The sequence below is a fragment of the Leucopleurus acutus genome, assembly GCF_964270905.1.
Source record: "Leucopleurus acutus genome assembly, chromosome: 1".
Taxonomy (NCBI): domain Eukaryota; kingdom Metazoa; phylum Chordata; class Mammalia; order Artiodactyla; family Delphinidae; genus Leucopleurus; species Leucopleurus acutus.
In genome coordinates, this window is record NC_139142.1 from 9,173,442 (window position 1) to 9,200,160 (window position 26,719).

At 47.3% G+C, this 26,719-nt stretch overlaps 1 protein-coding gene across 1 annotated transcript in view; it reads left to right on the forward strand.

The window, feature by feature from the left end:
- The window catches only part of CLMN (calmin), a 116,750-nt gene extending 102,902 nt beyond the window's left edge, over positions 1-13,848 (forward strand). The window contains exons 10-13 of the mRNA XM_082849365.1: positions 1,459-1,655; positions 3,031-3,091; positions 3,697-3,767; positions 5,720-13,848. Coding sequence (XP_082705491.1) covers positions 1,459-1,655; positions 3,031-3,091; positions 3,697-3,767; positions 5,720-5,888 — 498 coding nt within the window. The 3' untranslated portion in view covers positions 5,889-13,848. The remainder of the gene's footprint in view (positions 1-1,458; positions 1,656-3,030; positions 3,092-3,696; positions 3,768-5,719) is intronic.
- The last annotated feature ends 12,871 nt before the right edge of the window (positions 13,849-26,719 follow it).

A 26,719-nucleotide genomic window follows, 5' to 3' on the forward strand; every position in this document is an offset into this window, starting at 1 on the left:
TCTGCTGTCTGTCAGAGCAGGCTTGTCCTGTGGGAGACCAGAAGATCCGGCGGGTTGAGAAATGCCCCTCAGTGACATCAGGTCTCGGGGTCCCCAGGTTGGGGGATGACAACAGCAACTGGGGTGATTCTCTGGATTATTACAGGCCAAAAAGCTCTTTTAGAACAAAAGAAAGGGGACTGGGATTGGGGAGAGCCTGAGTTGCCTTTCTGCCCCTCTGGGTGACTTAGAATGGCCAATGAGCGCCTAAGTTCCCCTCCCCCAGTGATGGAGTGTGGCCTGTGGGCACGCAGATGAGGCATCCAACGACGAGCAGGTGCCCATGGCTCCCAAGCGCACCTTGCCATTGGCTCCCGAGTGTAGCCCCACCCTTGATCCCTGTCAGTGAGCAGGGGCGGGGGAGGGGAAGGGGTGCAGCCCAGGATGACTTGCCTCCTGACAGAGAGGATGACAGGGGGTGGAGCATTTCTCCGATACCTGTCCCTTCCTTAAAAAGAAAAGCGAAAACTATCTTCTAACTGGACTAGAAAATGGCAAGTTCTACTTCCAGTCTTTAAGAAAGTCAGTCCTCTCCTCACCTCACCTTTCAGAAAAGGTAGCATTTGCTCATTGATAACGGAGGAGCAGCTGGCCTTTCAGATCGCTGAGAGCGGTTTTCATGTCTGCAAGGAGCTTTGTTCCCCTGGGCTGCACTGGCGGCCACTCTGATCCTCTTATTGGGACACCAGTTGAGCAGGTTTTTCCAGCCCCTGTGAGAATTCTTGAGAGGTGCTGCCAGCAATTCTCACGCTTCTCGATTCACGTGCGAGCATCGCTGGTGGGTTTCAGAGTGCCTGGGGGGGGGGGGCGGGTGGAGGTCAAAGATTCCTTATCATATAAATGCTACAAAGGTGGCACAGCCATACACCTTCGGCCAAAAGCACGGTGAAGATTCATCTCTCCAAACACAGGAGCCACCTTCACACCCCTTGGCCCACCTGGCCTCTAGGATTTGTTCCTCTGTTTAAGTGGATGGTGGTTGTGTGAAGGGTCCAACCATTGTCCACTGTGAGGGACATCCTTTATAGGAAGCACTGTGGTATAGTGGGAAGAGGCTGATAATCATTATCCCCATTTGCCAGACAGGGAAACCAAGGATCAGAGAGATAGTCAGTTGCTCAAGGTCAGATAGCTGACTTAGCCAGGATTGGAAACCAGGTCTTCCTGACTGTAAAACCCATGCTGTTTTCGATCCATCAGTCTGGAGCATTTGGAACTCTGCCCGGGGAGCAGCAGTTCGGGTGGGCTTCTCCTCCATGGTGGGCTGTGCTGGAAGGAACCCATGGAAGAGGCAGGATTGGAAGGGGCGCCCTAGCTGGGCCTCGGAGTCAAGGTGGAGCAGGGCGCTGCCGGGTGGTGTCACGCACTCAACATCTCAGCGTAAAATTCTGATTTGTGTTTGGTTGTCATATCCTTCAGTCCCAGGAGTTTCCAAACTCGGAAAACTTAGCAAACCCATTAGAAGAAAAGGTAATGGAAGAACCGATCAGCAGTAAAAAAAAGGAAAAAAGAAAACACGTGGACCACGTAGAAAGTTCAATATTTATAGCACCCGGAACTGTTCGCTCCTCAGATGACCTGGAAGAAGACACCTGTGACCACAAAGTCCTTTCCAGGTATTTTATTAACAACTTCTCACCCCAGAGCCTGAGCTGGGAAGCTACTCTCTGAACTCATCCCATTTCTGGTTTCTGATTGGATGGGGGAATGCAGGGGTGGGGCTGGACAGCAAGGGAAACAGATTCAGGCAAAGTCCTCATTCTTCACACCTGGGCTCCCCCACTGACCTCCCCCCCCCCATCCCGCCCCCAACCAATATCAGACCTGCCCGTAATCGGCAAAACCAGAAGGACCTGAACTTTGCCTTCTCTCCTCGCTCCACGTAGCTTTGGGTGGAAACTGGCAGTGAGCAGAGAGGTGGCCGAACCGTAGGTAGGGGTGGGGTATGAAAAGTAATAGCCTTGGAGACTCTGCCGGCCGTCTCTGGCCCCTGATAACCTCCGGGCAGTCTAGGTAGAGACCAAACTTAGCCGTTTATAAGCATCTTACAGGATCAGAAGGGAGGCACTGGATATGCGTGGAGGGGACCATTTATCACTGTCGCATGGAAGCTGGACTTTAATATGACCGCTACACCCACGAGTTTGGGTCCAAGGCAGTAAGGGTGGAAACTTGAGGAAACTAACATGACTGTCTCTGTATCAGGCCCATCCCCATGCAACACCTCTTTCTCCTGTGGAGCAATAAGACAGGGGCCACTTTGACCTGCAGTAGGTTAGTATCCCCAACAGCTCCATGAAGTAGGTAGGGTAGGAATGATGATCCATTTCACAGATAAGGAAAACTGATCAGAGATGTAAATATTTGACCAAAGTTGCCAGTTAATCAACCAGGAGCCAGGATGACAGCCCAGGCCTCTGGCTGGGTATCTTTTCGCCTTAGCCCTGAGTGAGCCAGCTTTATTGGAAGATCAGAGAAACACATCAGCCTCAAAGATAGAGTCAGAAAATTAGCCTCCTCGTGTATGAAAGGAAAAGAGGTGGTCCACCCAAGAGCTAGGCAGTCAGCAGCACTGTGCACAGCAGGAAGCACTGCAAAGGGTCCGGGTCCCAGGTCTCCGCCCAGGTCTGACTTTAGCTTGCAGAGGACGTCTGGTGAGTCCCAAGACTTCCGGACACTTAGAAAAAGAGACCCTTTCCTGCCCCCCAAATCCTATGGTTTTTAAGAATATGTGGTCTGCTTTCTATTTGAAATTCTTTCTCACTGTTTTCTTTTTTTTTTCTTGTTGACGAGGGCTCAGTGTGTCCCTTTCACCTCATCCTGCTGTTTGTAAACACACTCCACCCCGAGTGGGTCTACTGGATACCATGTCTCATTTCCATCACTAGGTCAGAAATCAGAGCTTGCCTGAACCCACATGTGGCGGCCTCAGGATGGGGGCAGCAAGAAGTTCTTGGTGACGCCAATTCAAAACGTGTGTTTATTTTGCAGGACAAGTCACAGTGACTCCAGCATTTACGTTCGACGACATGCTAATAGGTCTTTGGAACCGGTTAGTATGTGAATTTCTTCTTTCATCCGGCCCCTGCTAATCAATTCCTTTCCATCCTTCCTCCTCCCCAGCCCAGAGCTTTGAAATTACTGACTTGCGACAGCTACGCTTTGGGATAGAAGACAAGCAAATTGAAACCTTGTCAGTAGGCATAGTGCAATCAGATGTCCAGTTTGGGCAATAGGGGATGTAAATAAAGTGACGGTTTTAAAGCCCAAAGGCATCTTTGTCATAACAAACGCATCCAAGACCCCACCCCTGCACACACGTCCAGAAAGATCACGTTCAGAGACAGAGGTGCCACATAAGCAGAGGGTTCGCTTTGTCTTCGCAACCACTCAGCTGAGGATGTGTTGGGACCCAAAGCCCTGGGATCCACAGCTCGCCCTGATTCAGGTTGTTATGGGGGAGGGGAGCCTTCCATCCGCCCGTGGGAATGACGTAGAATACTGTATAGTCATTTTACTTTGGAACTAGATGTTCGCAAGATTGAGAAAATCGTGGCACGCTCGACTTTGTATGTTTAAAATCATTTCATTTTCTGTTTCAGAGATTTCATCTTTACTAACTGGGTTGCGGGGTTTTGTTTATGAATTTCACTGTAGGATCATTTTAGCCATGTTCAGTTGAGGAACGCAGCAGATCAGGATGACAGAAGAAACCAAATGTTAACCAGGTAGGTGGCAGTAGTCCAAGCTTGGTGGGGCTTAAAAGGATATTTTTTCTTTAATTTTGCAGCCTACCTTCTGGGGGTGGCTATTCTCCAACAAGGCTGTGTTGGATAACAGTATTAATACAGTCTGGGCTCATGCAAGAAAATACCCGTTCCGGAAAAAATGAATGGAAATTGAATATGTGTGGGAGGGAAAGGTAGATATGAATTCATGTTGATGGGCAGGGCATGGTTCAGAAAGTGACTCGGTTTAAAGACAGGTCTGGGTCATGAGCCTGTGGCTGTATTTAGATGACACGGTGGTATAAGCTGGCCCTCTGAGGCAGAGCCAGGCAGAAGAGGTAGGGACGGGATACTGTGTGTGTTCTAAACGCTGAGGCCCTGACAACTGTGTTAATTCCGTGTCGCCACTGCAGGTACAATACTCAGAAGCTCACTGAGCTGATGTTACAGTTTTATGACATCAGAACAGACATGAAGAGGGAATGCAAACATGCCAGGATGTCTATGAAAGTATTTCTTCCTGTTGGAGAACTAAATGACCTAGACTAAGAGTGTCGAATTGCTGTAACACCGCCCGTTGAGAACATAGGCAGGCAGAGAAATCTAAAACTCTGACAACTCTGAGATGCCCCATCTCTGTTAAAGTTATTGAATCACTTAATTTAATTGATTTTTAAAAAAATATTTGCCACGGATTTGAATTGGCTTGGAAGGACTTAGATTATTGGAATGGAAAGACCTTGTCTGAAAATTGCCCAACACCCAGGAGTGTAATCTGTACAAGTCCACCTGTCTGGCTACTAAAAAAAGAGGCAAGATTTGTTTCCCTCCCCTGCCGTAAAATGGAAATATTAATTCACGTTTTCCACCAGGTTTGACATCCTGATAGGAAAATAGTACTTTTAGCTTTTATGAGATAGAGTCTTTGAAAATTGAACCCGCAAGGTTGAGAAGTGCAGTCGTGTTTTCCATGCTTTTGAGCATTTATTACCCTTGCAATAAAAATATGCAGTTTACAATTTCTCTAAAAACAGTTTTAAGAAGGAGAAAGAAATTCTGTCCGTTGTCTGTTATCTGCGTGGGAATCGCTCAGTTTCCAGACCAGGGCAAAGGTTTAATCCCCTCTTGGCATGGCCTTTCATTGTATCAGGAGATGGTCTAGGGAGGAGGAGGTAGTTTTCGCTTCTCATCATCTCCATCACCCTGATGACCCTGAGAAGCTTACACTCTAGGTGCTACAAATGCCTCTGTAGAGGCCCCCGAGCCCAACTGCAATCAGATTATGGCTTCTGACCCTTTCCTGTCACCACCACAACAATCCCCTTCTGGGCTTTCTCCACCAGGCAAAACTAAAATGTCACTTTAGCACTACCTTCTGTTAAAATAAGAAAGATACATCTGACCAAAATCTGGTAACCTGGTAATTATTTGCAAGGTTAGATTCCAAAAACTTGGTGGTACAGAGGTGTGTCTTTTTGTTGCTGATGGCTGTTTTTAAATGATCTGTCATGAGGGAACCTCCGATTCTTTCTTCAGATTCCTTAGGAAGTCCCCGCTATTCCTAGGGAAGAACGAAGAGCCGTCAGCTTCTAACTCTGTGTTAAGGGCACTGCGGTGTAAGGGAAAGCATCCTGGAAGGGTGTAGACCTGGTCCAGGTCCCAGCTGTATCACAGTCATTGTATGGCCTTGAGCAAGCCCCCCTCCCACCCCCTCTCCACGCCCGTCTGCAGAATGGGGCTAACAGCTCCTCCCTCTTGGCGCTGTGAAGATGAACTGAGTGCGGTTAAAAGCTCAAAGCATCCCGGGACCCAGCCCTCCGCCTGGGTCTGCACCTCACTGGGAAGCCCTCAGCTCTCCAGTTGGGCAGTGAGGCTGGAGTACAGGGAGGGAGGGGGCTCCACTGGGCTGGGGACCCACTTGTGACTGCCTTGGTGTGTTTCCCCTCCTGCAGGAAGGCCAACAGCTCGGGCGAAGCCAGGACGCAAGAGACCCACAGCCCAGAGAGCGACTCGCTGATGCAGTTCGTCCAGCAGCCAGACGTGATGTACTTTATCCTCTTCCTCTGGCTCCTGGTTTATTGCCTGCTGGTCTTCCCCCAGCTGGACCTCAACGGACTCTGATGCGTGCGTCTGCATAATAAAAAGACAGGATCCTGGCCAGGGGTGGGCAGTCTCCTTACTTCCTTTTATTGCCTGTTCTGGATGGGGCACTTGCGCAGATGGTGGAGGACCTCCGAGGAAACTTAGACTCCCTCTCTCCACTTTCCTTTTTCATGTTTCCTTTCTCTCCTGTGAGTCCTAAGCACACTTTTCTCTTTGGCTGTGGACTCAACACTCAGGTGTGTGGCCAGATTCTTGGGTGGGTTTGTTTGTGTGCCTTGCCGTCAGGTATTAAGCTTTGTTACTAATACTCATAACTGGGTCTTAGCTCGCCCCACGCGCTGGTTTTTAAGGTCCCAGATGGACCTGAGTTTCTCGCCTCCTGATGAGAAATAGGATGGATGCCTCAGGGAGACCCCCGCTGGGAAGAAAACTGCCCTGCTTTCCTCTGAGAGGGGAGTCTGAGTGAAGGTGCTGGGGGTCCGCGCACCTGTTGTGGTCTGGTGACTGGTCGTTTTCTCTGGGGGGATATCAGAGCAGCACAAAGCTGCCGGGTCCAGCAAAGGGCATCCGTGAACGGCAAAGTTCGAGGAAAGTGTGGGCTAGGTCGTGAGCTGCAGTGCACACTTGTTCACCCTCGTTTTCTTTTTTGTGGGGGGCATGCATTTTAATTTTGCTTTTGCATTGATTGAACTGAGGTAAAGCGGTGATTTTCAAACCTTTCCCACCTATGGAATCCTCCTTTCAAGTGGATTCTCAGGGGCCAGTCTAGTTGATACATGAAAAGCAGAGCTTTGGCTGACACAGGGCAAGGCCTGGGATCCCTCTCGCTTTGCCCGGGCAGCTCCCAGCTTCCACTCGTGCCTCCTGAGGCATCTGTGCTGGTACCCAAGGCCCCGCAGGGCACTGTCAAAAAAAAAAGCCCCCGAAAGCCCCGAGGAGGAATGCAGAAGTGGCCTGGCTGAGAACGAGCTCTGACTGATGTGAGAGCAGGAAGTGGTCCAGCACGTTCCTGCTCCGAGAGAGCTTTTGTGCACACCTGCCTCCCAGTGTGAGTCTCAGCACGGGCATCTTTCGTGGTCAGTTATGATGGGTTTCTTGAAAAGGAAAAGGGTTTCTGGAAAGCACCCTGAGAAGTAACCAGAACGGGCAGGTGGTGAGAGGACAGAGGCATCCACCTGCCCTTCCGTCTTCCTTCTGCCCTGGGCTCCCTCCTCTTCCTGCTTCCTGTCAAGATGCAGGCCATGCGTCCCTGTGTATTACTTCTTCCTCCCGTTGTCCTCCCCCTCAGAAAGCATGTATATGGTGAGACTTATAAAACCACAGCCTATTAGGTCAGGAGGGGCAGTTAGACGGCATCTCCTCTGCTGAACCCAGAGAGGCAGAGCTGGTTGGCCAAGATCACACAGCCAACCAGGAATGGAGGCCACCTGATGCCCCATCCAGAGCTGTCCCCTCTTTTAGGGAAATTCCACTGGGCCCATGAATGTCCTGAAAAAAAAATAATAAAATGAATAGATAAGAATGTCCTCATTTAAACAAAACCAAAATTTTTAGGTCAACCACCCACCTTTGTTTTTTCTTGTGTTTTTCCCATGAGGAAGTTTTGTTCGCTTTCAGCCTCATTGCCTGTTCCTTCTAGAATACCCTCGACAGCTCTAACAGCTTGTCAGCTGACACACCAGCTTTGCTGTTACTCCAGGAATCACGCTTCTCTCTCAGCAAGGCAGGGATTTGCTTATTTCAAGCAGGGGGTCTCAAGTTTACAGAATTCCAGCATGGCCAAAAGAATTGACGTAGCGCATTTGAGTCGATGACAGCCAAAGCCTGGCCTCTAACCCACTCTGGCTATAAGCTGCTTTCTCTCCACGAACGAATCTAAGCCTTCCCAGCTGAAAGCTGTTGGGAGTTTGGAGCGATTGCATCTGGAAGGCCTAGTGTCCCATGGAAAATGAGCTAATTAGTGATTTCCCTGGCATCACTGCAAGCTGAAAGGTACAGATAATAAAGATTATGTGTGTGATACTTTATAACCCTGGACACCATGCAGTCCTCACCTAAATTACATGCTTGGAAAGCCAGGGAAGAGCTGACCTGAACGTTAATCATTTCACTTTATGGGTCTAGACCTTGTTCAGAAAAGTCTCTGCAGGTTTCTCCTCTCACCCATTACAAAGTGTGATGTTTAAAACCATCTACTGGCAAGATGCCTGAAAGTCATTTGGTTCAGGGTGGCAGCAAACTGATTTTTTTTTAAAAGAAAAAAAAAAATCTCACTTGATTACAGGCGTGTGTGAAAGAAGTCAGATACAGAAGGTGGGTGAGAAGCCTGAAGGACAGACCACTCCATGGCTTCTATTTAAGAATTTATTTTTAATTCTTATCCAAGTAATACATGTTCATAGTTTAAAAAGAAACAAATACTATAAGACTTTTAATGAAAACTAGCAATCCCCTATGGGTTGCTCTCTAGAAGTAACACGTTCACCTCTTTTAGCTGTTTCTTCTAATATTTACCTTTGCATTTCTACATAACATGCTTATACTTCTTTTATTTTTGAAATTAATCTAGAAACATCTACTGGCTTGCTACCGTGGTAGAGAAGGATCTTGCTCTTACCCATACCGTGCTTTGTTTTTCCAGTATAGTTACATGTGTTGTTTGGACATCTCTCTTCATTGTGGGCATATGAGGACTGTTTACCTGTGAGCCAAGTAGTGTACTGTGGTGACACGTCCTTTCTCGTCAGATTTCTTCTCCCTCCTTGATGATGATGATGATTTTGGTGTGGCGCATTCCTTAGTAACCTTCTTAGAAAAGAACATGGGAAGTAAATATTATTGTAAATATTTTGAGATTTTGCATAACTTAAAATATCCTTATTCTGCCCTTACCCAGGTGTAGCTGGATATAGAATTGTGGGTGGGAAATAATACCACCCATCGAGGTTGTTGAGATTCCTGATGCCATTATGATTCCCAGGCCTTTAGCTGCGACTTGGGTTTCTCCACCCTCCCACGAAACGTTTAAGATCCCTTCATTCTTAGTGTTCTGAACTGTCCTGATGGTGTTGTACCCTTGATGGTGTACCTCGTGCTGGGTTCTCATGAGAAACTTCTTAACTTTTCTTGTAATTGTTCACGTTCTTTCTTTCTGTACCACCTGTTGTTCCAATGTTGGACTTCCCAGGCTAGACCTCTAATATTTTTTTATCTTTTCTATTTCTCATCTCTTAATTTATTTTTTTTGATCTGCTTTCAAAGGTAGTTGTTTAGCGTTATCTTCTCAATATACCTGATGAATGTTTTATTAATTTCCAAAACGTTTTATAGTGTCCTGTTCTTGTTTCATGGGTGCAGAACTTATTTCTCTGTGGATGTTCATGATAATGGGGTTTGGGGGAAGTTCTTTTCTGCTCTCTGTTTTGCCTTTATTTCCTCTAAGTTCCCTTTCTCTTAGTCGCACTCTCTGTCTTTCACATTACAAGTTTTCTTCGGATATCTAGTGATCTGTGGATCGGGTCGTGTGTAAGAATGAAACATCACAAAGTGGATAGGAAGTTCTGTGTGTCAACTGGTGGATTCTGCTGTAGGGTCACCAGGTGGGCACCTGGACTCTTCATGGGAGGACCACACATATCAATATTTGCAGGTCTTTTCTCACTGTGTTTCTTTAGAGATATTTCCACTTCTCTCCTGCCTGAGATAAAGGGACATACGCAGAGCTGCTACTAGCCTATGCAGGGCCCTCATGCAGTTTCAAAAAGGGCATTCCCTCTGAGTGGATGGATGACTCAGAAATAGGTGCCCCTCTGAGCAGAAGCCACCCGTGGGCACTTGGCCAAACTGGCAGAAGCCATCTTTTGCCTCTTTCTCCAGGGAAGGGCCTGAGGAGCAGAGTAAGGGCTAGATTTTAACTCGCAATTGCCCCCTTAGCCAGGCACCTTTGTGCCGTGCACGAACTGGAGGGCCGTACCCAGAGATGCCGGCACACACCTGAGCGCCCGCACCCTGCCTCTGAGCAGGCATCTCGTCACAGTCAGTGTGTACACTCACCGAATCGCTCCCGCCTCGCTGTGCCTGGGGTCCCTGGGTTAGAGCCCCTCCGCTTCCCCCCGAGGAGTAGGCTGCTGGCGCCGCTGGGTGCTGGTGCCTCCCCTCTGCACGGGCAGTGCGTGGTGTTGGGATTCCTCGGCCCTGCTCTCGTCTCCCTCAGTTCTGCCCCTGCCATACATGGGTCGGCATCTCGCGCCTGCTGTCATCTCCTCTTCATCCCTTTGTCTTTATGATTCCATCCCTTCCATTCCTTTGTTCGTATTTCCCTGGGGTTTCACCAGGGAAGACACCCTCTTGAATCGCAGGTCCCACGTTTGCGCCCTCCCTGCTTGTTAGGCGGCTCGCTGCTCTATGGGCGCGCTTGTGAACGTGCCCTGAGTCCTGCTGAGGCATGGTCTGCGAGTGCCTTCATGTAACGCTGGGCCAAGTGAGGAGAGGCGAGAGGGCACCTGGAGCTCCCCTGGATGCCCCAGTACAGATAGGACTCTCCTTCCTTCCCTCCTTTCCACCTCCTACCCCGACAAAACTATCTTAGAGCTCCGTTCCCCGCCAGACTCCCGCTTCTTGGAGTCACGCACTTTCTAGGTTTTCTTTGCCACCGTCCCTTCACTGGGAAACAGTCCGCACCGGTGTCGGCCAGCGAGCAAACTGGCTGCTCCCTCTGTTGGATGGCTGTTTGGAACTTTGTGAGCAATTCCTCCTGGTCAAGCCCGGCCTCTGTAGGGCGTGGGGCTCCCACCAGGACTGGGAACCAGGGAGTGCCCCCTAGAAGCCACCCTGGGCACAGGCTGCTTCTCCCTTTCTGGGGTTCAGCTCTCTTCCCGTCCCCATGCAGTGCAAGCCTGCTCTTTGTGAGGCAGAACTCGTAGAAGGCAGAAGGTTTGGAGGCTGCCTGCCTGTGTAGTCGATCTTCATAAATTATAGGTCATTTCATAGCCTTAGGGATCACGTAAGGGTCTAGTGCCTCATTTAAGAAATGAGAAAACTGACCATCAGGAAGGAGAGATGACTAGTCACACTGCTAGTTAGTGCCCTCGGGAGGGACGTCCGGATGCCAAGTTCTCTACAGAACTCCAGCCTCCAGCCGCTGCAGCTCAACTGCACCTCCCTCGTCACCAAGGACTCAGGACATCACAGAGCTGATCTCTCAAACACAGGCCCGAGTAAACAAGGAAAGAAGGTATCTCTGAATCTCAGAATTCATGGTGGCTTCTTTGTTAAGAATTGTTCTCTTTCCGCGGTCGTGTCATTGGCGAGCACTCCTGTGACACACTCTTTCATGCAAGCTCGGATTTTCTTAACTCTCCAGTAGGCCCACTGCTGTTTGGAGCCACGACCTCTCTTTCCCTTTGGCTTGGAGACCTTCCCAGCCATTTCTGTTTACGTCCTCAAGTCCCCGAGGTGGTCTGTGTGGGAGTTTCAGATCAACGTGGTTCCTCAGAACCTTCCCAGTGATATTCTGGCCAGGAAACAAGAGCCCACGAAACCCTCCGGGTCCGCATGTGTTATTTCTCTTGCCCTGACATTGCATCATCTCTGCTGAGACCGCCTTTGGGGAGAGACTGAACGTCTTGGGGCTGCAGCTGCTGGCTGGAGTCCCCACTGAATAGCAGGCTCTTCCTCCGGCCCGTCCAGCTGCTCTCGGGATGAAGGCCTTGGCCTGCGCTGAGCAGCTGAAGCCTGAGAGCTGGCGTGAGTGATAACTCGCTTATTTGCTGGAAATAGCTGCGGAGTTTCCCTGAACGGTTAGCCAGTGTCAGGGAGCCAAGAAATGAGACGTGGGTTCTTTGCTGGATGTCGAGTCCTGTAGATCTTCTCGGCTCTGCCTCTTGTCAGGCACCTTGTTGAGGAGCAATAGTCATGCAGGGAAGTGAGCCCAATACCCGTGAAGCGTGGACCCTGCATGCATTGCGCCCAGAATCTTCCATTCCCATCTCACGCAGACCCCGTGGCTTCAGGCTCCAGGTGAGCCCTGGTCCTCCTTGCTCTGACGTGTGACAGCACCACAGTGACCTGCAAGCCGTCAAAGTCCTCCACCCCCGTGGGTGTGACCAGCTTGGGAAGGAGCAAAGGCCTGGAGGTTCTGAGCCCCTACTTCCCTAGGGTCAGCAGAGGCCATCAGAGTTCCGGGGCCCCCTGACCCTTCTGGAATTGCCGGACCCCTCAGCGGCGGGAAGACCGACTTAGGTGCTTGTAATTCATCTGAGAACCTTGATGAAAACCCAGCCCTGGGCTGTAGCACCAACAAGCCAGAAGAATGTCCTCGTTTATGGGAAGAAGACAGCCAGTATTTTAGGCTGTTGGACCACGTGGTTTTAAATACACACAGCACTCAGTAATCTACCGCCCTGATCCCACTGCTAACTTCAAGATTCCCTGACACTTAGAGGTCAAGGCCAGCTTTCATCTAGCAGGAATCTCTTTAACTGAAACTCCCCCCGCCCCCCCTTTTTTTATCACTCCCTTCTCCAGGAGGATTTATGGAATAGGGGAAGAGGGCAGGTTCAGGAATCAGCCGGATCTAGGTTCAAGTCCCCGCTGTGTCTCCAGATATATCTGGATGACTGGGCAAATTACCTCTCTGAGCATCTTCTGTGCAGAATCAACACTCAGTACATATTTGCTGAGTGAATAATAGCTCCCTTGTGAGCTTGTTACAGTGTCATAAAATGCTCAGTAGCTCCCTGTCTGCATGTCCCTCCTCGCCAAGCTTTGACTAGACCTCCTTTCAGTTCGTTCAGTTTACCATGGCTTCTTCTAGCCTCTCTCCAATCCGCCTTCATCTTGCCAGCTGCTCTCTCAAACCTAGCTCATGCCTTTTACAAGAGGAAGCCGAAGCCAGCGTGTACCCACGGACTCACTGGACCCTTAACGACAATCACGGGAGGTGGTTCTTTCAGAGAGGAAGCTAAAACACAAGAAGGAAAGATGACAAGGTCATAGAGCTGGCAAGTGGCAGAACCATGATCATAGGACTCTTCCTTCCAGACGTTGATTTCCACCCTAGACTTTGCTGCTTAGAAAAGAAGTCATGCCTTAATGTGATTCTGATTGTTGGTGAATTTGGCCTAGTTGGCAAGCGTGGGTGGAAATCTCAGAGTTGGGCGGGTTTAGCAGTTGCATTGCAACCCTCACCTGGCGTTCTTCCCCTTCCCAAGTTTCTGCATACTTTGACCCCCGCCCCATATCAACACTGCTTAAATATCTCCTTCATCCTCATTTGGTAAAAATGACTAATATTGTACATCAACTATACTTCAATTAAAAAATAAATTAAAAAATTTTTAAATAACTGAGGACACCCCAAGTTCAGGTTTTAACCTAAGGTTGCAAATTGACAGCCAAAATGACTGCGTCTAAAGGCCCATTAGCAGCATAACCTCAGTGTCTAACATCCAAGATTGAATGACTTTAATTAATGCCCCCAGGTAGTCACTCTTCACTTCTTCTCACACATGGTTTTCAGAGTAGAAGTGAGGCTTCCTCCTTCAAAAAGCAAATCTCACTGTGCTGGGCAGAGCACAAGTTAAATAGGGATGAGACCATGGATTACTTGGAGGAAGTTAGAACTGGTTGGCCTGTGAGATAGGGATCATTATTTTTCCTTTGTGTTGAATTGAAAAGTTGTGATTTTTGCATTGTTGCAGAAAGGAATAGAAAAATGTCTCCTAATAGGTCTCTTTTCCATTTGCAAAAGTTCAGACTTCTTTTAGACCCACCAGAAGTCAGTAATAGCCTATTCTCTGTAAGACTTTCCTATGAGGACAGACACAACATGCCTGTATTCCTAAATGTCATGCAAGGATTGAGACACTTTTTAAAAGGAAACTCTGGGGACTTCCCTGACTGTCCAGTGGTTAAGACTCCGCCTTCCAATGCAGATGGTGCGGGTTCGATCCCTGGTCGGGGAAGTAAGATCCCACATGCTGCACAGTATGGCCAAAAATTTTTTTTTTTTTTTTAAAAAGGAAACTGAAAGTGTCTGTAACCTAGAGAGTTGACATTATTCCAAAGTAGGATAGCACTGGCCTGGTCATCAGGACCCCAGGTCCTAGCTCCGGCCCACCTGCTGTGACACCTTGAATAATTCATTTACCTCTCTGGGTGGAAAGGTGGGAGACCTCTTTTTAAAAGTCTTTCCTAGGTTTAAAAATCCAAAGGTTAGGGCTTCCCTGGTGGCACAGTGGTTGAGAGTCCGCCTGCTGATGCAGGGGACACGAGTTCGTGCCCCGGTCCGGGAAGATCCCACATGCCACGGAGCGGCTGGGCCTGTGAGCCGTGGCCGCTGAGCCTGTGCGTCTGGAGCCTGTGCTCTGCAATGGGAGGCCCGCGTACCGCAAAACAAACAAAAATCCAAAGGTTAGCAAATTAGGTTTGTTTTTATTTTAATCTCAGTAGTGGCCTGTTTGCTTAGAATAAATGCACCTCTGCATTTGTAAGTGAATTCCAAAGCTTAGAGCATGGCTTCCGGCTTTAGTATCTGAGAAAGGTGCCTTTGGAAAGTGTTTGGTCTGTTGAAAGTGTGGGGTGAAAGTTTGGAGTAGAACGTGGGAGAGCTGCTTCCTAGGACTCCCAGAACCAAACTGGTCTCCTTAAATTAAGTCAGCATCCGAGGCAATTTTCTTGGATACTTTGAAGGTCACAAGTTCAGCTGCAGGCATATATAGATGTAAACGACTGGACCTTTCTATCCTTCCCATCTTTTTCCCCGTCCCCTGGTAGACGCGAAATAGATAGGCACAGAAATTCCACTCGAATCAGAGGCTGCTTGCATTCTAGCACTGGATCCCTGAAGCCAAAGACGGGCATGTTTGTACAGAATGTCCCTGGGGTGGGAGTGGAACGGGGGGAAGGGGTGCTATGAAGCAGAGGCCCTGTCTCCTTGAAATTGCACCCTGAGTTAGCTACCTGCATCACTTGCGTTGGTGTTGGTAACATCAGCCAAAGACAAAGAGTAAAAGAGGAAGGATGGTTGTTCCCTACCGTACATGGTCAGGACCAATTATTAAACCTGGAAGCAGGAGTTTGTTCAAAGTGTATTGTATTGGATGATGATAGCTATTTATTTTTTCAAGGTCTGTAATACGTTTAACAGATTTAATGCTACAGTTTCTTGTAATGTCATGGCAGGACTTAATTGATAATGTCTGAATATTTTTACTGAGAGCTCTAAGAGAACTATTGAAAAAAAAGCAAAATGTTATTTTGTAGTACAAGAATTATTTTGTCTATTTAGCACATACATAGCTGTAGCTTTGTAAAAAAAAGGTAGCTTTGTAAAAAAAATTGTATGAACATGCACTCTTATTTATTGACTATTGTAAATGAAGCTATAAATGACTATTTGCATAATTTATACCTGTGGGAAATTAACTGGAGTATTTGTTATTTGACTGTTTTCTATTAAGGACTATTAGGCTTGGTGCTATGATGAATGGTCTTGTAAAATTACATGTAACCTTAAGAAAAATTTTGAGTATAAATTTCATGAATTGACCAGCTCATTGATAATTCTTATTTCCATGTATGTTCACGCCTTTGCCAACCAGAAATGACTCTATCTTTCCTTTGTCCCAACAAAGAGTACTATTGCCAGGTAAAAGTGACACCAGTTGGCTGTAGAATTGTCGAGACTGTAGGGAATCTACCCTTTTTAACTATTAACTTGTCTTGAGCCTTTGCAGGTGAACCTCCAAGAAGGAACAATAATGGTAGTGATGGTGGCTCTATGGCTGTGGAGTTACGCTGCCTGCCTGGGTTTGAATCCTGGGTCTGTCTCTTACTGACTGTGTGATTTGTAACAAGTTACTATAGTAGTCTGGGTCTTCCAGAAAACAGAGCCTGAGTCAAACCTTATGTGCTTATGCATCAGTGCCGGGGGGATGGGGGCGTGGGTACAATCCCAGGGCAGCAAGAGTGAGGCAAGGACGGAGGGAAAGCAAACCAGAAGTGGTGCAACAGGTATTTATCGTGTACCTACTAGGCATCCGGCACTGTTCTGGTTGCTGAGAATAGAGTAATGAACGAAACCAAAGTCCTTGTACTCGGAGAGCTTACATTCTAGTGGCGGAGAGAGACGTAAACAAAATAGGTAACATACACAGTATGTCAGATACCTATCAATAAGTGCTGTAAGAATGATCAGGACAGGAGCACCAGTTTGGGGGTGGATGGGGAGGTGATATAGTGTTAATAATCAAGAGAGGCCTCTTTGAGAGGCAGACATTTCACTAAAGACTTGAAGGAGATGCCAGGACAAGTCACTCGAATAACTGGAGAAGAGCTGTCTAAGCAAAGGGAGGAGCAGGTGCAAAGGCACTGTGGTGGGATCATGGCGGTGTTTTTAGGGGACGCCAAAGAGCCTGGTGTGGCTAAAGTACAGTGAGTGAGAGGGGAGAGAAGTAGGTGAGGAGTTTACTGGGGCAGGTCAGGTAGGGCTGTGTTGGATGTTACAAGGACGTTGGCCTTCACCCTGAGTGAGCTGGATCCCCTGGAGGGTTTTGAGCACATGTTGACTTAACATTTTAGCAGGCTCACCCTGGCTGCCATGATGAGAATAGACTGGGGAACAAAGGCAGGGCATGGAGGCCAGCTAGGAGGCCATTGCAACAGTGCAGGGGAGAGATGACGATGGTACACACCAAGGTGGGAACCGTGGTGGTGATGAGCAGTGATTAAATCTGGATATATCGATACTACGAGAGCAGACCCTCTGGATTTGCTAATGGATTGGGTGTGGGGTGTGACAGAAAGGGTCGAGAAAGGCTCCAAAGTTTGGCTTGAGCAGCAGGAAGGGTGGAGGTGCTCTGGGCTGAGACGGGGGAGATATAGGAGGAACAGGTTTCGAGTCTGAACTTGTCACGCTAAATTGAGATGACTGGTAGATGTCTCCTTTCCCAAGTGTACACGGTCCTACAGTGTGGGGAATGCCCCGGGGGTGACTGACCACCTGCCAACCCCGGGATAGCCAAGCCCCGATGGCCCCTAGCTGCTCTGCTGCTATGTCACATTTGAGGCTTGGGAATCCCTGATGGGTTTTGGAAGCCCAGGTCCCCAGTGTACCAGGAGGCCATTCCCAAGGAGCCCCCAGACTGGGTGCTCTCTCACTGCCCCCAGCTCTGCACCCCACCCCAAGGCGGGCCTTCCCTCTCCCCCTGCTCTCTTTAATCTTTCGAACACAGATGCCAGAAGACCCGTTATAGACCTCCCTTGACATGTGCAGAAGCTGGTCCGTGCTTGAATGGAGAAAGTGCAGGGTGAAAACACATCGAACTATCTGATCATATTAAAAAGGGGGCGGGAGGGTAACATAATAGGAAGAGAGACCCTGCACTTGGATCGCTGAAGCCTGTAACCAGCTGTGCATAATCATGTTTGAACTTGGGGGCTTGAGTCTTCATTGGACAGGGTGGCGATACTGCGGAAAGCTCAAATGAAGATGGGGTGATACTTTAATTTCCATTAATTGTCTTAACATGTAGGATTAGTTCTAGCTGCCTCTGACAGAAAACCCACAGAAGCAGTGGCTTAAACCCAATGGAAGGTTTACTCTTGCCTCTCTGAGAGAGCGGCCATCGACCCAGGTTGGCTGGACAGCTTCTCGTCCTTCCCGCGGCCCCCAGTGTTCTAGCTGCATCCTCCCTGGACCACCATCTTTGTCCTCGTGCTCCAAGATGGCGTCCGTCCATCCAGACCACACATCCGTGTCCTGTGGTATGGAATGGAAGGAGAGGCAGAAGTGGGCCACCCCGCCTGTAAGACTTCCCAAAAGAACCACACATCGGCTTTCATCCCATTGCCTGAGCTGAGCTCCCGGTCACAGCTGCCAGAGTGGCAGGAAGTGGCTCCTTTGACCAAACACTCTGCTCAGTGAATGGCTAACAGGAAGAAGGCTGTCGGACAGCTAGCAGCTTTGGTGACACTGGGCTCAGTCCTGCCTGTCAGGTTGGGCCAGATGTGGGCAGTTTCTTCCTTACACAGTCTTGTATGGAAGCCCTTCTGGGTCCACGGGGCTAGGTGTCAGTGGTAAAGACAGGAATGAGGGCTTCCCTGGTGGCGCAGTGGTTGAGAGTCTGCCTGCCAATGCAGGGGACACGGGTTCGTGCCCTGGTCTGGGAGGATCCCACGTGCCGCGGAGCGGCTGGGCCCGTGAGCCATGGCTGCTGAGCCTGCATGTCCGGAGCCTGTGCTCCGCAACGGGAGAGGCCACAGCAGTGAGAGGCCCGCGTACCGCAAAAAAAAAATAAAGAAGAAAGAGAGGAATGAGATCAAGTCCATCCTTGGAAGGAGCTCTCTGTGGAGCCAGAGAGGAAAGTGATGCCTATGGAGGGCAGCTACCGTTTCTTCCTTCCTTTCTTTTTTTTTTAAATAATAAGCATGAACATTTAATTGCATTGGAAAACATGGAGAAAAATTACACAACTGGATAGATGGTATCACTAAAAAATCATGATTAGCATTGCCAAATGGGCACTGCTACCATTTCTGGAGCGCTCTCCCAGATGCTGGACTAGAAACTCATTGCACGATCGTAAATCTTTCAGAACATCCCGTGGGGTGGTGGCCACATCCTGCCCACGAGAAGGGGCAGGAAAAAAATGAAGGTGGGGGAAACGGGGGGCAGGACAAATGAGGGCGGGAAAAATGATTTCATTCACATGCTGCCCAGCTGAGTGAGAATAAGAACATGGGGCCACCAGACTTTCCCATCACGTCAGCCTGCCTTCTGTGCCTCCCAAGAAATGGCCCCCGAGAGAACGTGAACTGAGGCACGGGGTCCACGGCTCCTCCGCGACGGGGCTCACAGAAGCCCCGAGGGACAGAGCAGCTGCCAGTTCCGGTCTGAGGCCCACATCCTGCCATGGGAGGAGGAGCTTCCCTGGCCACCCTGTATCAGGGTCAGCTCTCCTGGGGACCCCAGGTAAGTCTCAGCGTTCCCAGACCTCAGTTCCTTCAAATGTGAAATAGCAATAACAGCCCCAAGGCAAGGCCTGAAATGAGATACTGTCTGTGAAAGTACCCAAGAAATAACCCAAAGGCAAATGTTCATGATATTAGAAAAGCATCCTTCTTTCTTTCTCCCTTAAGCAACAGAGCCCTAAAGTACCAATTGCTTTTGTCTTATAACTCAGCCCCCTCCTACCCAGTATTCATCATTGGCAGACTCTTTTGTGCCACTGCCGTAACCTTCGAAATGTCCTGACAGCTTCAATGTTCTAGCTAGACAGCAGCATTTCTACCCTACAGTTCTCTCTGGCCCTGGGCAGCGATGTCCCAGCTACTGAGATTTGGCATGAAGGGGCAGAATTAATTCACGTAGAGAGCTCCACCACTGCCGACAGTTTGAGAGTCCTTGTGTTAAGTCAGCCCTACTGGGCTATATGGGCCGGTCTGTAGTGACCACAAAAAGAAGCTAAAGGCTGAGTGTAGTCTTTCATCTTGTAAGTTGATGGTCTGTTTGGGAGCGGGGGTGGGTACAGTTAGCTTTCAAATCACATAGGTGCCGTTTTATGTGAAATTACTTGCTAAGAAATACCAACATTAGCTCAGTCCCTCCAGACGACACCCCTTGCAGGAATGTGCACCCAAAGATGGAGCCTGGTGAGCACCGTGGACTGGAGCCCTGCCCATCTGAGCACAGAGTTCCCTAAAATCAAAATCTAGGCCTTCCCAAGCTATCTGGTAAAGGACATTTTAAAAATGTATTTATTTCCAGTCTATCATAGACCAACTTTTGTAAAATACAATACAAATTAAATACCCCAAAAATGATGTTAAAAAATGACATAAAGAATACAAGGCCTAATTTTTTATTATTAGATTCAATAGACAAAAAATTATCCTGTTGCATCCCTGGAAGATGAATTTACCTCGTAGAGGCCCAGGTACCTGCAGGAAGTCAGAGACAACACCCATGAGTAGCACTGCCTGAAACCACCTGTACCTCCTGTCTTCTAAAGGGAAATTATCATCTTTGTCTTTGTCTCAATGCAAGCACATAGTTTTTCATGAACAGTCACTACTTATCTAAGCTTCTAGGTCACAGCTGGTTGATTTTCTAATAATTTTCAGTTTGCTTGCAAAGAGTACAAGGCACTTGAAGACATGGGGTCTAATTTTGTTTTGATGGTATCCCCCTAAGTTTCATAAAGGCCTGTGGTATTTCTTATTTGACTGATGGTATAGCTGGACTGAGAAAGGTCATTTGATTTGATGAAGAAGAGGGACGAGGGGCAGCCCCACCGCAGCACCCACTTGAGGTAGCCGACACCACACAAGCCCATCCCCACCAGGGCTGCCCAAGTGCCCTGGGAAGTGGCTGATGAAGGAGTCATAGGAGTTTTGTCCCAACCAGCCTGGACCGGTCCAGCCATGAGCCTTCCGCACCGAACACAGCTCTGGCAAGCAGGCCGGCCCGCCACTAGAATTACATCCTGCCAGGGCGAGGCGCTGTCTAGGGCCCGTGGCTACCAGAGATGCAGGAGATTTTGTCCAACTGTCACCCTGCAGACACAGGTGAATGCCTGGCTTCAGTAAGCCTGCATCCTCCAGGATCATCAAGGCACCAGACAGCACTGAACCAAACCAGACTTCTCCCCACCTTTTAAACACTCAGGGAGGCCTGGACACAAACTGGGGAGGGGGTCAAATCCCGAAATGTCCTCCTATGTACGTCGTGTGAAATAGTAGCTGGTGTTGTGCTCCAGGGACCCATGAGGCCTGTAACCAGGGATGGACACCCCATTACATAGATGCTATGGGAAAATGTGTAGTTTTTCTAAATCTATCAAAAAGTAGTAAGCTTTCACTTTTACCAACTGTGTGGTAAGTGCGATAAAAGTCTAGGCTGCCCTCCCCTTCTCTAGCACATTCTATAACTCATGTTTCAAAGTCATTATTAAGAACTAATTCATGAACTTCCCTGGTGGCGCAGTGGTTGAGAGTCCGCCTGCCAATGCAGGGGACACGGGTTCCAGCCCTGGTCCGGGAAGATCCCACATGCCGCGGAGGAACTAAGCCCGTGCGCCTCAACTACTGAGCCTGTGCTCTAGGACCCGTGAGCCACAACTACTGAGCCCACGTGCCACAACTACTGAAGCCCGCGCGCCTAGAGCCCCTGCTCTGCAACAAGAGAAGCCACCACAATGAGAAGCCCGCGCACCGCAACAAGGAGTAGGCCTCCCCCCCCTTCCCGCTCGCTGCAACTAGAGAAAGCTGGCACGCAGCAATGAAGACCCAATGCAGCCAAAAATAAATAAAGTAATTAATTAAAAGAAAAAAACCGAATTCATCCCTGGGTCTATGGTAGATGTGTTCTCCACGTCATTTAGGGACTAAATTCAGCTGCGTGTTAATGGAAATCGGGCTATGATGCTTTCACCACACAGGGTTAATTTCTCACACAGGACATTGAAGCAGTTGGTCCTGAGGTGCAGTGGCTCCATGATGTCATCAAGGGCTCAGGTTTCTTCCGTCTTCTATTCTGCCATCATAACATGTGGCTTCCCCGTCATGGTCTCTTCTGGTCACAAGATGGCCTCTGCAGCCCCAGCCTCACATCTCTGTGCCAAGAAAGTAAAAGGAAACTACAAGCAGAAAATAAAACAACAGACCCCACAGACTCTCATGTAAAACCCATTAGCCGACACTGTGAAATATGGCCAGTCCTGGGCTGCAAGGGAGGTTGGGAAATGTAGTTCTGCAGCTAGGACTTTTGCTGCCCCGTGAGAAAGAAAAATCTGTTAATAAAGAAAGGAAGAACAAATCCTGGGGAGGCAGCTGATCCTGTCTGCTCCAGCCTCCTCTTGTCCATCTTGGGAAATGGGTTTAGCTCATTATTTTCCCAATGGAACAACTGATGATAATGACCGCTAATTAAGTATCTATTATAAACCAGAAATGTTGTCAGACACTTCATGTTCATGTTCTCCTTCAACCTTCACAATAATAACCCCGAAGGTAGATTATTATCCTCCCCTTTTTATAGATGAAGAAATAAATGGAGACTGAGAAACACCAAGTGCCTCGTCCAAGGTGGCACACAGGCAATTGACAATATCTAAATGTTAACCCTGATGTCTCTGTCGCTAAAATCTAACTTTCCACTGTAGCTGAACATACATCTTGATGATTGCCTCAGAGGAAAGGCTGGGGCTGAGAGATTTTCATGCTGAAGATTATTCTTCGAAATTCAGCATCTTTTGTATCCTGGCTATGTTCCTTTGCTGCCTGTCTCATGGGTTAACTCACTGATATAAACATTCTGGTATGCAATCTCAGATGGCCATCTGCTTTATTTTGGTTTCCACAGATATTTTTGTAGCAAAACTCCTGTAAACACAAGTGCTTGAAAATTCACTTGTCTCTTGGAGTCCAGTGGAACCTGATTCTTAAGGAATTGATCAGTGAGAAGTCTTAGTTCCAAACAAAAGAAATTTATTCTGAATGATTAAGGAGAAAGAAGTAAATTAAGATGATAGGGATGAAAAAAAAAAAAGAGCTATGAAGAAATGAGCTACGAAGTCATGAAAATATAGGGAGGATTCTTAAATGCATATTGCAAAGAAAGAAGCCAGAATGAAAAGGCTACATACTGTATGATTCCAACTACATGACATTCTGAAAAAGGCAAAACTATGGAGACAGTAAAAAGAACAATAGTTGGCAAGGTTCACAGGGAAGGGTAGGGGGGTGAACAGGGGAAACACAGGGGGTTTTTAGGGCAGTGAAACTATTCTGTACAATACTCTAATGGTGAATATCTGACATTATACATTTGTCAAGACCCATTGAACCATACAACACAAAGAGTGAACCTAGTGTAAACTATGGTTCATCAGTTGTAACAAATGGATGCAAGATGTCAATACTAGGGGAAACTGGATGGGGGAGTAGAGTATATGGGAACCTCTGTACTTTCTCCTCAATTTTTCCCTAACCCGAGAACTGCTCTACAAAATAAAGTTTACTAACTTTTTAAAAAATTTAATTAAAAAAAAAAAGATGAGGAACAGCCATGATGATAACAGGGAGTTACTACAGAATTACCTAGAGGGGTTAGAGGGGTGCAGCATTTAGAGGATTAGAGGATCCGAACAATCAAGTCACATAAGAGAGAGCATGAATTGTAAATAAATGCGCGGGTGGAAAGGGCAACCGAAGAAACGTAACAAGTGCTACTTTAAGCATGTTACATTTATAAAATGTAAATAAAGCTATTATTTTACACTTGCTAAATTAGCATACAATTTCAAATGCGCCCTGGTGTTCACCAAGCTGTGAGGAATGTGACAGGTTGATAATACCTAACTAGTGGCAGTTAGGTAGGTACTGAAGAAACACTTCTGCTTGTAAGTGTCATGAGCAACAGCCCCACAGATGTTCACGCCCTTGGACCAGAAAATTCTAGAGGTTTATTCTAAAGAAGGTTTCCTGAGGACCTAATTCCACCGACGTTATCAGCTTATTGTGGGATATTATACTCAGGAAAAATGGCCTTGTCTCTCTAATAAATTGATGACATTTTAAAAAGCAGGTGTTGGGGAGATGTTACAGCATAAAGGAGACTTATAACAACAAAATGCAGTGTATGGACTTTGTCTGGACTGATTTGAATGAACAACTATAAAAAGCCTGGTGGGGTTGTTTTTGTTTGTTCGTTTTGGGTATCTGGGGTAACTTTAATATGGACTGGAAATTTGATGATATTAACAAATTATTAACATTGTAATGTATAAAAATGGCAGACGATTATGTTTTTAAAAATCATTACCAGAGAGGCATTGTGAAGTATTTATGGGTAAGATGGCATGCTAAAGATAATCCAGCTTTTATGTACGTACACAGTTGGCCTTCTGTATCTGCAGATTCAACCAGCTGCAGACTGAATTCCATCTGCGGTTGGTTGTATCCACAGATGCAGAATCCACGATACAAAGGACCACTGAACTATGCTATTTTATACAAGGGACTTCAGCACCTGTGAAGTTTTGTATCCATGGGGATCCTGGAACCAATCCCCAGTAGATACCACGGGACTGTAATTTACCACAATTGTTTTTTAAATCCAGAAAAAAACCTGTAGGGGGTGGGGAAGTGAGCAGGATGAAGCAAGGTTGGCTAACAGTTGAAGATTTATGATGGGTACCTTGAAATTCATTATACGTCTTTTTTTTTTTTTTTTTTTTTTTTTTTTTTTTTTTGTGGTATGCGGGTCTCTCACTGTTGTGGCCCCTCCCGTTGCGGAGCACAGGCTCCGGACGCGCAGGCTCAACAGCCATGGCTCACGGGCCCAGCCGCTCCGCGGCATGTGGGATCTTCCCGGACCGGGGCACGAACCCGCGTCCCCTGCATCGGCAGGCGGACTCTCAACCACTGCGCCACCAGGGAAGCCCCATTATACATCTTTTAGATGCTTGGAAATTTCCATAATAAAAAGTTTTAAAACATCCTATTGTGGCATACTACTGGCAGTACCTTACTATCTGTTGTAGGTATTTAGCTCAGCACGTCGCCTCTTAGTAAAGACAATTTCCCAGCCTTCCTTGCAGCTACATTCAGCCTTTCCTGTTATCAACATCCTACACCAGAGAGGTACATTTGTTACAACTGATGACACATCATGATCACCCAAAGTCCATAGTTTACATTAGGGTTTATCTCTGGCTTTTAATAATGTCTATTACTTGTTCCAAATGCTTTTAATCAGAGTACAGTTTTTAGGGAACCTCTTCAATAACATTTTCTAACAATTTATAGCTAACAAGGATAAACAGGGCAAGTGAGTCCCATGGCTTTTAATTTATTTAAGCAAAAAGAACTGATTAGTAACTGCTGACATGTTAATAATTTCACATGATATATGAAATACAGAGTAGATCACAGTGGAAATATATAGCTCCATCTACTGTAAATACTTTGAATTGGATATCTCTGGGTTTTTTACTTTATGGATCTTAGTTTGCTTTCATGATGAATTTAATTTAGGAGTTTTGTAAGTGATTTCATGCTCTGAGCATTTCGCAAGACTCTGAGAGATATAAACGTAATTAACACGAGGATGCTGCCGTCAGGAGCTCTGAACAGTTGAACAGTTTTAAGGCAGCCTCTAGCCCAGGCTGACATTTGGTGATCTGCCGATCCTGTGTTGCCCAAGAAGGGCTGAGGTTTCAAGATATAAAAGGAATTACTCTGCTTTCCCTAAAGCCACAGTCATTGGGATGGGATGAAATTAAATGACCCTCGAGAGGGGAAAGGACTTTTGGAAAGTGTTGGAGAGGTGAGAGGGAAATGGAAATCTAGGGGTGAGGGTAAGGCGAGGCCATGGTGTTCTCAGTTACCCTCAGCTGACCAGCATTTCAGGGTAACAAAAGGACATGGTCAGAGGTGATGGTTCCACGCAGGGCCAGGTCACCATACCCTGTAATAAGCGCTAGAATAAAAGTGTATGCGATGTGCCTTGAAAGGAGAGAGAAGGAAGACTTTGTTCTGCCGCAGGGAGTAGAGGCTGGAGCAGAGAGGCATCAGGTCTCAGAACGGGGTGACCTCAGGAGGCTTTGTAAGGGCACAGGAAGAGAAGAAGGGCATTTCAGGCAAGAGGAACAGCATGAAGGACTGCACAGAGGTGTGAAATTTCATCATGCGTTTAGGAAACGGTAGGCTGCTTGGCCGAAGCTTAGTAAGACGGTGGGGCAGGAAGATACATAAGCAGGGACCAGCTTCTGCAGGACCTTGAACTCCAGGGTGATAAGTTTGCAAACACTGGGGAGCACTGAGAACTTCGCAGCAGGGCAGAGACGAGAACAGTCATCCGGAAGCAAAGCGGAGATAGATTGTAGCGGGTTAAGACTAGAGATCAGAGAGACTGGTTGGGAAACTATTATAACGAGTTCAGAAGAGAAATAGAGGATCAGAACCAGGGCAGTGACAGTATAAAAAGGACAAAACGGAATCTCAGAAGGAGTTCAAATTCGCCTCTGCAATGGATGGCACTAGGCCACTAACTGGACTTGGGTGACATCTTAAACAGGACAGGATGTTCAGAGAAGGCGTGATCAGGCATCTGATTATGATCCACCTGTTGGCACAGTAAATGGCACATAAAAAGTTTTCTATCCATGTAATCTACTATTATTACCGCTATTATTATTATTCTTACTTACCTCAAAAACTACGTCATCTTTTGTTGATTTTTTCAGATACTCATTTTCATAGATACTTTGTAGGAGAGTTATATAATTGGCTTTCCTTATATTAAGCAAAATACAATCACTAGAATCACAGAGATCTCTGGAAAACCTGTTTTATTGCATACAAGATCATTAAACCTTAAATCAGAGCCTTGGTAACTTAGTCTATGCAATGTTGCCCCATAAAGCAACTGCAAAGGATTAGGGTAATACTACACCTAGTTTACCTTCATCTCCTGCCCTCACGCTGGACCGAGAGCTTCCCAAAGTCAGACACTAGGACTTATTTGCCATTGTGTCCCCAGTGTTTAGGGGAATATTAGAATATGGCCAGCGCTCCAAAGACTTCTCTTGAAGAATGGATGAATAAATAAATGGATGGATGGATGGATGGATGGATGGATGGATGGATGGATGGATGGGTGGTTGGATGGATGGATGGACCAGTAAAAAAATTAAATCCTTGAAAAAAACCCCTTCTTTTGGATTAAATATAATGTGTGTCATACTTGAAATTGGTCAGATGGTTCAGCCGAGGGATGAGTGGAGTGAATCCTTGCCAGACACACTGGATCCCACAGTGAACAAGGGCCAGTCAGCTGCCCACCC